At 32.5% G+C, this 13,822-nt stretch overlaps 1 protein-coding gene across 1 annotated transcript in view; it reads left to right on the forward strand.

The window, feature by feature from the left end:
* LOC145263766 (uncharacterized) overlaps positions 1-9,738 on the forward strand; it is an 87,602-nt gene extending 77,864 nt beyond the window's left edge. The window contains exon 14 of the mRNA XM_080120808.1: positions 9,597-9,738. Coding sequence (XP_079976934.1) covers positions 9,597-9,675 — 79 coding nt within the window. The 3' untranslated portion in view covers positions 9,676-9,738. The remainder of the gene's footprint in view (positions 1-9,596) is intronic.
* Positions 9,739-13,822: the final 4,084 nt, after the last annotated feature.

Raw genomic sequence — 13,822 nt, forward strand, 5'->3', positions numbered from 1 at the left:
ACAATATATATGTGTATTTGCATATGTGATACATTTGGCACTAAATTCGCCTAGTTAATTATACTTACTTATATATCCCACTTTTATTTTATTTTATTTTTTTTTTTCTATGCACACCGTAGCAAGATATGATTATATTTACATAAAGAAAATAAAAATTATAAACTTGCTCTCTTTGAGTGATTACTATCAATGACCCTTGTCGGAATTTAATGATTCTAATCTTTTGAATATTTTCAATCTGGGCTTATATATGTTAATTATTTAAAATTGTTTTTTTTATACCTACAGAAGCCACCTTTGAATCTAAGCTATTACCTCTGGGCAACTAATAGTTGCCACGAGAATTAAGGAAATTGTGGGTGCAGACAGTAAACAGGCGAGATGGTTCAATCGAGTGGCAATAGTTGCATAAATGCTTGTAGACTGCATCCTAGTTTTTATTTCTTTTACAGTGCTGAACTTTAATACTTCTTAATTATGAAAAATAACTTTTTTTATATGCCTTTAGACACTAGTGTTTCATGCTTTCGCAGTCATCAGTGTAGGAGGTGACCATTTCTACCGGCTGTGAGATTCAACCCTACGAGGGGCGTGCAATAAGTAATGCCCCTGACCCACTTCCAGTTGTTTGATCTAGCTGAAATTTTCCATGTGCAATGATTTATATCTCTACGGGTTATGTGGCAAATTACAGCTCTGAACTAATTGTGGTTTCTGTTTTACAGGTGTTTGAACTGAGTCAGGTGTGAAATGGAATCTGTTGCATGTCGAGCAGTGATCCGGTTTTTGTATTTGAAAGGATGCACACCACACGAGACTTTTGATGAAATGAAAGAAACTTATGGTGATAATGCCCCATTATATGACCTTGTAAAACGCTGGCATCGTGAACTCAAACATGGCCGGAAGTCTGTGGAAACAGCTCCCAGACCTGGTCCCCCCCCCTTCTGCCATTGATGCGGCATCTCTCCATCAAGTTGAGGCTGCCATTTTGGAAGATCGGCACATTACTATTCGCCAAATAGCCCAAGATGTCAAGATTAGTACAGGGTCTGTGGAAACTATCATTCATGACCATTTGCATATGCATAAGGTGTCAGATTGATTCCCAGGTTGCTCACACTATTCCAGAAGCGAGAACGCATCGAGTGCTCGAGGATGAATTTGGAAATGTGCCAAGAAGATGAGTCAAAGTTTTTCAAAAGACTGATTACACAGGATGAAACCTGAGTCCATCACTATGATCCAGAAACCAAAGACCAGTCAATGCAGTGGAAGCACTTGGACTCACCACCTCCAAAGAAGGCAAGGGTGCAGCCCTCCATTGGCAAGGTCATGCTCACAGTCTTCTGGGACCAGGACGGAGTAGTGATGACAGATTTTCTGGCAAAGGGTACCACAATTACAGGAGCCTATTATGCTTCACTTTTGAGGAAATTAAGGGAAGCTATCAAAATCAAGAGGCGGGGCAAGATCAGCAAAGGTACCCACCTCCTGCAGGACAACGCTCCGGTTCACAACTCGCATGTCGCCAGATCAGAAGCACAGGCATGTGGTTATGAAATCCTTCCCCATCCTCCCTACTCTCCTGCCCTCGCACCCTCTAACTTTCACCTCTTCCCAGCCATGAAGTTGTTTTTGAAAGGAAAGCATTTCCCAGATGATGCAGCCTTGATTTCTGAAGTCACGTCGTGCTTGGAGGATCAACCTGGGGTGTTCTACAAAAACAGTCTCCAGAGCTGCATCAAACGATGGGAGAAATGCATAACTCTAGGTGGTTCCTATGTAGAGAAAGACTAATAACTGTGCCAAGTTTCGTTGCTCTACTGCTATAGAAAGTGGATCAGGGACATTACTTATTGCACGCCCCTCGTAGCCACAAAGCTACCGTTGACTCTCTCTCTCTCTCTTTATATATATATATATATATATATAACCCCTACACATTATATTGTATTCCCTTGCTTCAAATTAATTAATAAATCTATGTACAATATTTTTCTATTATCAATATATTTTCATATATATACAGTGTGAAAAGATAAAATTTCTCTAGAAAAGACATGATTCCATTTCCCTTTAATGAAAACAGGTTTTCTTTTTTTTTTTATTGCAGACCATCTACTAGTTGGCCAGTTGTGTACAAATCCCAAGAGCGATAGGTGCCTTCTATCATGTCTGAAAGTGACACAATGTTCAACGAGCGAGATCAGAGATCCATCGCTGTACAACTCATGCTCCCTATCGATCCAAGTTATGAGAACAGGACCTTTGCCAGCACCTTCAAAATGCAAATCTAGACGGTTCAACACTTGAGGGCACAGCTTAAAGTTTCCGGCCACGGTTATGGTTTTTGCTGTAGTTTCAAGTGAGGGCCACATCATGCCACCTCACATCTTCGAAGTTAGCTTGAAAGTCAATACCAAAGTGTACCTGGATGTGCTGAAGTGTGTGATGATCCTCTGGTGCAATCAAGTGGCCGCTGGCAGACCCAGGGTGTGCCACAGGACTCGGCGCCGGCCCACAAGTCCAAAGAGACTCAGGCTTGGCTTCAGAAGGAGTGCTACGACTATGTACCTTTCTCTCACTGGACCCCTTCCCCGACCCTGACCTGAATCCGCTGGACTACTTCTACCAACGTGACCTCCCACAATACCAACGCCGGCCTAATTGCCACCATACATCGAGTATTCGTTGAGCTCCCGCCGATGCTTGTGGAAAAGGCATGTTCCCAGTTCCAAACTCGTATCAAGGCAGTGATTGAGGCTGAAGGTGGCTACATCAAATAGATGTCAGCTCTACTACATAATCAAGTTACCTGACTTGATTTTTTTCAATAAAAGTTTTAAAATAAAGTTGTAGTGTTGTTGTTTTTTTTTTACGATGACAACTTTATTGTCCCACCCTATATATATATATATATATATATATATATATATATATATATATATATATATATATATATATATATATATATAATTTTTTACCAAAAATTTTAATATATTAAAATATATTAAAATTACACAATATCATTTTTTATTTTTATTGTTTTATTTAGATTTTGTGAAAATATTATATATGTAAGTTCTCCTGCATTGAAAGTATTATTTAAATAGTAAATTAAATCGAAATAGGTTTATATAATATGTTTAAATACTATACAATACTAAGATTTAAATAAACGAATGTTCATTTGCTTAAAACGATATATTTCGATGTAATCCGTCTTTTTCAGGATTTTTTTCTTCCGTCGCATGGTGTTATTACAAACCGAAATGAAATTATTGAGTATCCGCGTGCTGTTGTTCAATGGTGATTGTTTTTTTGTTTTTTTTTCGTTTTTTTTTTTTTTTTTCAAGTCCAGGATGCGCTTTAAAAATAATCCTGAAAAAGACGAGTTACGTCAAAATATATCGATTTAAACAAATAAACATTCGTTTATTTTAATATTTGCGTGGTCTCACTTTTAAACGTATTATATAAACGTATTTCAACTTATATATATATATATATATATATATATATATATATATATATATATATATATATATATATATATATACACACACACACACACACACATATACATACACACACTAGCATTTCAGCCCGTACTGCAAAGGAGGAAAAGAACGGGGGAAAAAGCTGACGTCTTTGCTGTTACGACCACCGTCAAACCGGAAGTGACGTAGGTTTTAATTAAGGCTAGACAATTCAAAGGAGAGGATGACTTTCGAAAATATCGGCGAAAAAAACGACCCCCCCCCCTGTAGAAAAGTGCCCAGTTGAAGGTGAAGATATTAATGTTTTAGCCAATTTTGCGATATATGTCGTCTGAAGGGTCGAGCTTCAAAACGATACTGATCTTGGTAAAATCCGTCGCCTCTGTCGAAAGTTTTAGGCAGACATGCAAATATACATACATACATACATACATACATACATACATACATACATACATACACTTATATATTGGTAACAAAAGATTTTCGATCTAAATCAATTAAAAAGCTTTCCCTATCTCTGAATACCCTTTATGTAAAATTTCAAATGTTTAGACCAGAAATTGTGTAATTTGGTAGAGACCGCAGAGGTCAATTTTTTAAAACTTTGACCCTTATTATGACCCCTTAACATTTATTGTTTTAGGCTCAAATCAAGTTATTAAGTTAGATCCATGTCCAAGGAACCTATATTTAAAATTTTAAGTGTTTAGACCCAAAATTGGCGGAGGAGTCTGGTAGAGTTCTCAAAGATCAAATCATTGAACTTTGACCATTAACAGCCAAATTTCTGGCCGAAAATGGATTGCAAAACCTTTCCCAAATCTCCATACCCTGTATATCAAATTTCGTGTCTGTAGACTGAAAATTGACAGAATTATTGCGTAGGGAAATGTACACACACACACACACACACACACACACACACACACACATACATACACACACACACACTTTTATAGATATATAGATATATATATGACAATGAGAATGATGAAAATAGTATTCCGACGGAATAAAGAAATAAAAAAAGGAGCAAACCAAGTTACGTGTTCATCAACGTTTCGTCTTAATTTCTTTCATCCAGCGGAAGTCTCGAAATAAAGAAAACAAAACACCAGTACAAATATTTGAAAATATATTTTTGATTTAATGAAAGGTATGAACTTGTTACATTTCAGAAACGGAAAAGTCGTTTGAAATTCCAAGGGGGGGGGGGGAGGCGATAGCGTTGTGAAAGAGAGTATGATTTTTTTTTTATAACGACATATAGCCTGTTTAAAAAGATATGATGCGATTCATATTCTTTTTGGAACAAATATGTCCGTTATAATTCAAATATGGATGTGTAATTGAAATGAAATGAGTGTATTTTTATTCTGTAATTTATTGACTGATTATATCAATTAATTAATATAGCTGGTGTGAGAGTTAACCTGTGTTTATAATTAAACTATGTTCTTTTAATAGAAGTTTACTTATTAACGGTGATACATTATAGAAACCTCCACGTTGTTTAATGGTGGTTGAATTTGCGACAAGCGCTGATTCAAGAAGTTTCCGTCGCGGTTTATTTGAAATAAATTTAACTATTTTTGCTTGTTTGAAATAAAAACTATGTTGATGATGCAATGAATGAGAGAATAATCCATACAGAGTATCGCTATTTCTTATATCTCTTTTATGTTCGTTGAGCCTTTTCTCTAATCTACGTTGGGTTTCACCAACGTATATACGATGGCACAAGGGACAGTGTATATTCCTGCATTGGAAATTGGTTTGTTTTGGAGATGTTTTGTTGTTTTTAATGTTTGTTTTATAGTTTGTGATGTGGTTTGTATTATTGGGATTCCTAGTTTGTTTAGTGTGTTGCAGATCATTGTGTTATTGGTGTGTGTAGGTTAAAGAAGATGTCTGTTTTTGAGGGAAATGTCTGGTGTATATGATTTTTGCTTATTTATCCTGGAAAATATTTGTGTGGCTTTTTTCTTACAATTTATTATAATACAAAACTAGCAATGGGTGCCCGGTGTTGCCCGGTGTTGCCCGGGTGTTTGGAGGTGTATGCTGAGCAAAAAATAAAAAATAAAATAAAAACGGTATTTTTTTTAACTTTGGCCCCTATTATGACCCTTAACATTTATTGTTTTGGGCTCTAATCAAGTTATTAAGTTAGATCCATGTCCAAGGAACCTATATCTAAAATTTCAAGTACGTAGACCCAAAATTGTCGGAGGAGTTTGGTAGAGTTCTCAAAGGTCAAATCGTTGAACTTTGAACCCTTAATCGCCAAATTTCTGACCAAAAACTGATCACATTGATTTTCCCAAACCTTAGGATTCTGTATATCAAATTTCGAGTCTGTAGACTAAAAATTGACAGATTTATTGCGTAGGGAAATGTACACAGACAGACACACACACACGAACACACACAAACACAGACATGTTCACTTTCATGTGTGTAGACCCAAAATTGTCGAAGGAGTTTGGTAGAGTTCTCAAAGGTCAAATCGTTGAACTTTGACCCCTTAATATATATATATATATATATATATATATATATATATATATACGTTGGCGAAACCAAATGTAGATTAGAGAAAAGGCTCAATGAACATAAGAGATATAAAAAATAGCAATTCTCTGTATGTATTATTCTTTCATTCGTTGCAGCATAATCATACTTTTCACAACTTACTCTCTTTTACAACGCTATGCCCCCCCTTTTTTTTTTAATTTCCAACGATTTTTCTGTTTCTGGAATAGAACAGGGTCATACATTTTATTACATCAAAAATATATTTTCAAATATTTGTACTGGTGTTTTGTTTTCTTAATTTCATTCATCCAGAGGAAGTCTCATAATAAAAATGAAACGTTGATGAACACATAACTTGGTTTGTTTCTTTTTTATCTCTCTCTCTCTCTCTCTCTCTCTCTCTCTCTCTATATATATATATATATATATATATATATATATATATATATATATATATATATAACTACTTAATTTACTCACATAAAATTAATATACCGAAGTATAGATTTATGCGTAAACTTTAAGTATTTACTTCAAAAGTGCTCAATACGTAGGTAGAGCTAGTTAGTAATTAATAAATTATATATATATATATATATATATAAACTGTGTCAATCGCTTTATTGCAGATTAATAAAATATCAATATTTCACTAAATATACGTCATACAAAAATGAAAATTGTATCATCAAATGACTGTTTCAAGGTTAGTTATTTCCCAAATTTTTATTCAAATCCATGCGATAGTCACGAAGTTATGATATTTTATTTATTATCAAGTAACTTATGCTGTCCATAGCTTTATTGCAGGTCTTTTAAAATGCTAAAAAAGGGGCGATTAATGGTTATCGAAAAGGAAAGATTGTTGCTGGACTCGCAGAAGGATTGTACATCAAAGATTTAGCTATGGAGCTAGAAAATTTGGCTTCATTCGTGAACAACCCCAACACCAAATCCAGAATTGGTAAGTGCACCAGAAGAAACCTTTCATATCGTGATATTCGGAAAATTCGTAGAGAAGTCAAACGAAATCCAAACAGCACCAGTGCTTCCATTTTTGCAAGAGCTGGAATTGCTCCAAGATCCAGACAGGTTCGATGTAATGTGTTGAATGAGATGGCAAGGAACATCAAAGCTATTCCAAGGCCTCCATAGAGCGAACAACATAGGGAAAAACGAAAGGCTTGGGCACAGAATTACATGAAAGTTGATTTCCAATGTATCCTATTTACAGATGAGACGCATGCTACTTTTGACAGTCCGGATGGATGGGCCAAAGTTTGGAACTCAAACGGAACTCTAACCTCTTACAGAGTTCATCGCCAACTAGGAGATGGAGTCATCATGTTTTGGGCGGGAATCATTAGGGATAAATTGGTTGGACCATTTCGAGTTTCAGAGGGTGTAAAACTTACCAGCAATGCGTACACGGACTTTTTGGATAAAAATTTGTCACCGTGGCTAGATGACCTACCATTGCTACGTCGCTTTCAGATGATTTTTATGCATGACGATGCACCATCTCATTCTGGTAGGGCGACTGCAGCCTTCCTTGAATCCATGGGCTTCTTTGGAGATACTCTCATGACCTGACCACCGTGTTCTCCAGACCTTAACCCCATTGAATATTTCTGGTCAATATTAAAAAGAGGAATTTACGAGGGAGGAGAGCAATTTACTTCAAAGGATGCCTTGTGGAGAACATAGTTAATATTGCTAGAGTCATAAATTCTTTTTTAAGATCAAACAATTGACTTCCTCGAGGGACAAACGGTTGTTTTAAGTTATTTAAAAAATGGTTGATATGTCGATAAATAATTCATTTATTTGAGGCTTAGCACCTTGGATGTGCTTTATTTTTCATTATTCTTTGACAGAAAAATATAATGAAAAATAAAGTTTGCAAGATAAGACATTGTATTTTTGCCCTAAAACAACATTTTAAGAGACCTGCAATAAAGTGATGGAGAGTAGGAATTCTACGATAAAGAATAAAATGTCATAACTTTGTGAATATCGCATGAAATTGAATAAAATTTTGGAAAATAAATAACCTTAAAGCAGTCGTTTGATATTATTATTTTCATTTTGTTGTGATGTAGATTTAGTGAAATATTGATATTTTACTAACCTGCAATAAAGCGATTGACGCAGTTTATATCAGATTGTTGATTTATTTATCTTTTATAAGCGATTCTGTGGTATTTTTTTTTCACTTCCTGAGTGCTTTAGAGGGAGAAGTTATCTGCCCTTTGCTTATATTCTAGTCGTCCCAAATATATATATATATATATATATATATATATATATATATATATATATATATATATAGTAATTTATAAAATATATATGGCGATTAAGCTACACTGAATATTCTGCGTTTCATCCACTATAGGATTCGTCAGGCTTACGCGCGAAATCTGTGGTTGCTTCTTGTTTTTATATATGTTGAGGATTTCTAGTTAGCCAATCAGCTTTCTAGTATCCACCGCACCCCTTCCTATCAGCCAATGGGCATGCATTTTATCGAACAAAGGATCTATTTTAGAACTAGGTTAGTGGTTTAAGGTAGACGTTTTCCTTCCTTTTTTTTTTATATATATATATATTTATATATATAAATATACCTATGTGTACACACACACATGCACCTATATATATATATATATACATATATATATATATATATATACATATATGTGTGATCGTTTATGTATATTCATGTTTATTTAATTTATTTATTTGTTTGTTTTCTATTGTTATTGTTAGTTTTAAAGCTATTTTGTATCGCTATCCTAGAGTAAGTTTTATTTTGTGAACACAGTTGTTTGCTATTTCTCGTCTACAGTTTAATAGATTTTGAGGTTCTTTAAAGTACAGGATAGCAAATTTTTCATGGAGGCATGATTTACATGGGTCGTCTAAAAAAAAAAAAAAAAAGGAAGGAAAACGTCTACCTTAAACCACTAACCTAGTTCTAAAACAGATCCTTTATTCGATAAAATGCATGCCCATTGGCTAATAGGAAGGGGCACGGTGGATACTAGAAAGCTGATTGGCTAACTAGAAATCCTCAACATATATAAAAACAAGAAGCAACCACAGAATTCGCGCATAAGCCTGACGAATCCTATAGTGGATGAAACCCAGAATATTCAGTGTAGCTTAATCGCCATATATATTTTATAAATTACTAACTAGCTCTACCTACGTATTGAGCACTTTTGAAGTAAATACTTAAAGTTTACGCATAAATCTATACTTTCGTATATTAGGTTTATGTGAGTAAATGAAGTAGTTATATACATATATATATATATATATATATATATATATATATATATATATATATATATATATAATGTATATACAGGGTGTTTCAAAAGTCTTGGGAACATTACAACATATTTAAAATCGTTATGTTCCCAAAACTTTTGAAACACCCTGTGTGTGTGTGTGTGTGTGTGTGTGTGTGTGTGTGTGTGTGTGTGTGTGTGTGTGTGTGTGTGTGTGTGTAATATTGAAAATAACTGTTTCTTTTTGTTTCAGAAACCCGTTTATAACTAGCGTCGACCAAGTCCAATTGGAATTGTCATTCTGGAAAGAAGACGAAAATCGTGTGAAATAAGAATAATTAAAACAGCTGTATTCATAAAGAAAAATAAAATGTCTATAAACTCTTAGATTTTTATGCTTCTTTGGCCATCTATTTTGGTACTTCTTTAGTTTTATCAAGACATTAAAAAATAAAAATATTGAAAAAAATTATATCTTGTAGTATTCGTTATGGAATAAAGTTTTCATAAAATAAATCATTTAATTTGATTAAGCGTTTTGTTTTTTTTACAGAGGAAAATCAAATTTTAATGAGATCGATCTTGTCGCGGCCATCTTGCCTATTTCACGGACGAGGAGGGTTGTCTTTAAGTGAAAAAGTGATTAACAAAGGACAAAATGAAAAAGGGATAAAAAAAACAAAAAAAACAGAAACTCTGTAAAATAAGTGAAACCCCCCCCCAAAAAAAATATTTAGATATTTTTTCTGTCCACATTTCAAAATAATCTCGTCAAACTTTGACAAACTTTAAGCGGTGACTGGAGTTATCTCCCCTGGCGATCCCTTCTCGTCTTCAAAATAAGCAAGATAGCCGCTGCGCGATTGATTTCATTAAAATTTGATTTTCCTCCGTAAAAAAAAAACCTACTTGATCAAATTTAAGATGCTTTTTTTTTTAATGAAAACTTTATTCCATAATGGGTAAGTACAATATAATTTTTTTTTTCAATATTTTCATTTTTTTTAATGTCTTGATTAAACTAAACCTCTTTTTTTAATCAAATTTTAATAGCTTTTTTATTACATACAAGGATCATCTATATAATATTCTGAGTCTTCCTTCATTAATTAGTCCGTACGTTACGCTTTGAAAAAGATCAAATATAATTTTTGAGGGCCAAGCTGTTTAAGAAAAGGCCATATTCACGAAATTTGACTTAAAAAAGCCAGTCTAGAAACCCTGGACAAGAATATGAGAATAACCTCCTTTTGATGTAGCCTCGTTTTTGAATACCGTAATAATAATAATAATAATAATAATAATAATAAAAATAATAAAAATAATAATAATATATAATCATTCTTGTAATTTACTCACAAGCCTTCATTTACTTTTTATATATGTGTTCTTTGCACACGCATTTAAGGTAGTTTAAGGAGTAAGTAACTCTTTGGGATTTATGTCCCTTTGATTGTTATATTACATTTACTTCATTAGGAAATGTACTGAATCATTTATAAAAACTTACTTATGAGTCAAAAAAAAAAAAAAGAAAAAAAAAAGAAAAAAAAAGAAAAACACTCTAAAGAACCAAAAAGGTTGCTTGGCTGAAGGTCAAATTTTATTTATTTTTTAACCTTATAATTTTTTATGTCAATCCTGATAAACATTACGGAGATTCAACAGTCACCAATGATGTGAGGCGAAATTTGAATAAGCGGGCAGAATAACAAGAGTTGTCAATTGAAAACAATGGACATTTAAGAGGTATTTGTTTGCATTTTTACACTTTTATGAGATTTTATAAAGAAAATTATTTACATTTCATTAGTAACTTTTACATTTCTTTAGTAACTTTTACATTTCTTTGGTAACATTACATTTCTTTATTAGCTTTTACATTTCTTTGGTAATTTTTACATTTCTTTGGTAATGTTACATTTCTTTGGTAACGTTATATTTCTTTATTAGCCTTTACATTTCTTTAGTAATTTTTACATTTCTTTGGTAACGTTACTTTTCTTTATAAGCTTTTACGTTTCTTTAATAACTTTTACATTCCTTTGGTAACGTTACATTTCTTTGGTAACGTTACATTTCTTTATTAGGTTTTACATTTCTTTAGTAACTTTTACATTTTTTGGTAACGTTACATTTCTTTATTAGGTTTTACATTTCTTTAGTAACTTTTACATTTCTTTGGTAACGTTACATTTCTTTGGTAACGTTACTTTATTAGCTTTTACGTTTATTTAGTAACTTTTACATTCCTTTGGTAACGTTACATTTCTTTGGCAACGTTACATTTATTTATTAGCCTTTACATTTCTTTGGTAACTTTTACATTTCTTTGGTAACGTTACTTTTGCTTTATTAGCTTTTACGTTTCTTTAGTAACTTTTACATTCCTTTGGTAACGTTACATTTCTTTTGTAACGTTACATTTCTTTATTAGGTTTTACATTTCTTTATTAACTTTTACATTTCTTTAGTAATTTTTACATTTCTTTGGTAACGTTACATTTCTTTATTAACTTTTACATTTCTTTATTAAACTTTTTACATTTCTTTGGTAACGTTACATTTCTTTAGTAACTTTTACATTTCTTGCTCATAAAATTTGACAAAAATGTGTAAACTTCATTTGTAATTTTTACACTTCTCCTAATAAGATTTCACAAAAATCGTTTACATTTCTTCTATTATTTTTACACTTCTCCGTATAAGATTTGACAAAAAATAACTTACACTTCTTTTGTTATTTTTAGATTTCTTATAAGATTTGATAGAAATCGCTTCCACTTGTTCTTTTTTTGCACTTTGCTTTATAAAATTCGACAAAATCGCTTACACTTCTTTTATTTTGGAACTCCTTAAAAGATTTGACAAAAATAGCATGCACTTTCTTTTGTTATTTTTACACTTCATATAAAATTACATTTCATATAAAATTACACTTCATATAAAATTACACTTCATATAAAATTTGATAAAAATCGCTTACACATCTTTTAATATTTTGTACACTTCTTATTAGATTCGAATAACTTTTGTTTACTCTTTCTGTTCTTTTTTTAATGCTTTCTATAAACTCCATAAAAAGTCTTTCTCTCATTTATCTTGGTATACATTTTTTAATATTTGCAAAACTATCAGAACACAATAGTCCCGGAATATTAATAACAAGGGATATTTTTTTTATGCCTATTAAAATTGAAAGAAGGTCCTTCCTTTATTTTAATTACTATAATACAGTGTGAGAGTTGATATATGCAAATGACCGAGCCAGAGTTCAATATGACTCTCAGAGCAAAGGGAAAGAAAAATCAGCTATTCCTGCGGTTCCAGGGGAGAATTGTTTGAAGGTAGCGGTTTCAATCCTACCCAAAGCTGGCCAGAGGCTTACTTGGCCAAAAACGTGGTGAGACGACAACTATGGAAGGCAGTAATTGCCAAGGATGCAGTTAGAAGATATGGAGTTCCTATCCCGTCGCGGTTACCATCTGACGAAGGCCAGAGGAATAGTTGGCCGAAACGTCGTGAAACAACAACTAAAAAAGATGAGGATAATAAATAAATATCTATTAATATATTACTAAGTTAATTATTATTACTGTTTATTTATGTTTATATCGGAGCATGCAGTCATAACACTAACACGTTACTGTTGTTGCTATGACGATAAAGAAGGACTGAAGGGGAGTAGCTGCTGCGGTTCTTCTTTGTTATTGTACCTATTTACTATGCCTCCCCACGGGACAGAGTTAGCGAAATTCAAAAATTGAAATATTGAATTTCAAAGTGAAACCAATGGTATCTACTGAATTATCATGTCACAGCAATGGACATATCCAAAAACTTACGAAACACGATAAAGTAGAAAATTAATTATTAAGGATAATAGCTTTCCAATTCAATTTGCGAGAATTGAATTTTGCAAAAAAAAAAAAAAAAAAAAAAAAAAAGGAGAGTTCTAATTGTAACAAAAGGGAGGTAAATATTTTCTGAAAATTGAAAATCTTTCACCAATTTAACAAAATTTAATTATATCTATTTGTCTTCAAAAACTATTTTCATTAATAATTAATTTTCTGGTACTAGTACACTTATTGATCTGTGCTGAAACAATAATATTATTATTATTTAGAAAGCCATTTTTAACATGGGGATATTTTGTACCTATTCTGTACTTTAACCTTACAATTTAATAAAAAAAAAGATATCATAAAGCTTTAAATAAACTTGAAAATATTATTTAAAAAAATAGCGTGGATCAGTAAGTGCATTAGCACCAATTTTCTACCTCATCGTTTTTTTTTACGTAATTTTTAGATATTTTCATTACTGCGACATGACAATTCAGTAGATACCATTAATTTCACTTGAAATTCAATATTTTATTTTTTTAATTTCGCTTCAAAAACATATAACCATTTATTTTTGTGTGTAGGGGGGAAACAAAGATAGCACTATGATGTTCTCTTTTTTCGAGTCCTG

The sequence above is a fragment of the Euprymna scolopes genome, chromosome 39 (genome assembly GCF_053919585.1).
Source record: "Euprymna scolopes isolate OS-2025 chromosome 39, ASM5391958v1, whole genome shotgun sequence".
Classification (NCBI taxonomy): domain Eukaryota; kingdom Metazoa; phylum Mollusca; class Cephalopoda; order Sepiida; family Sepiolidae; genus Euprymna; species Euprymna scolopes.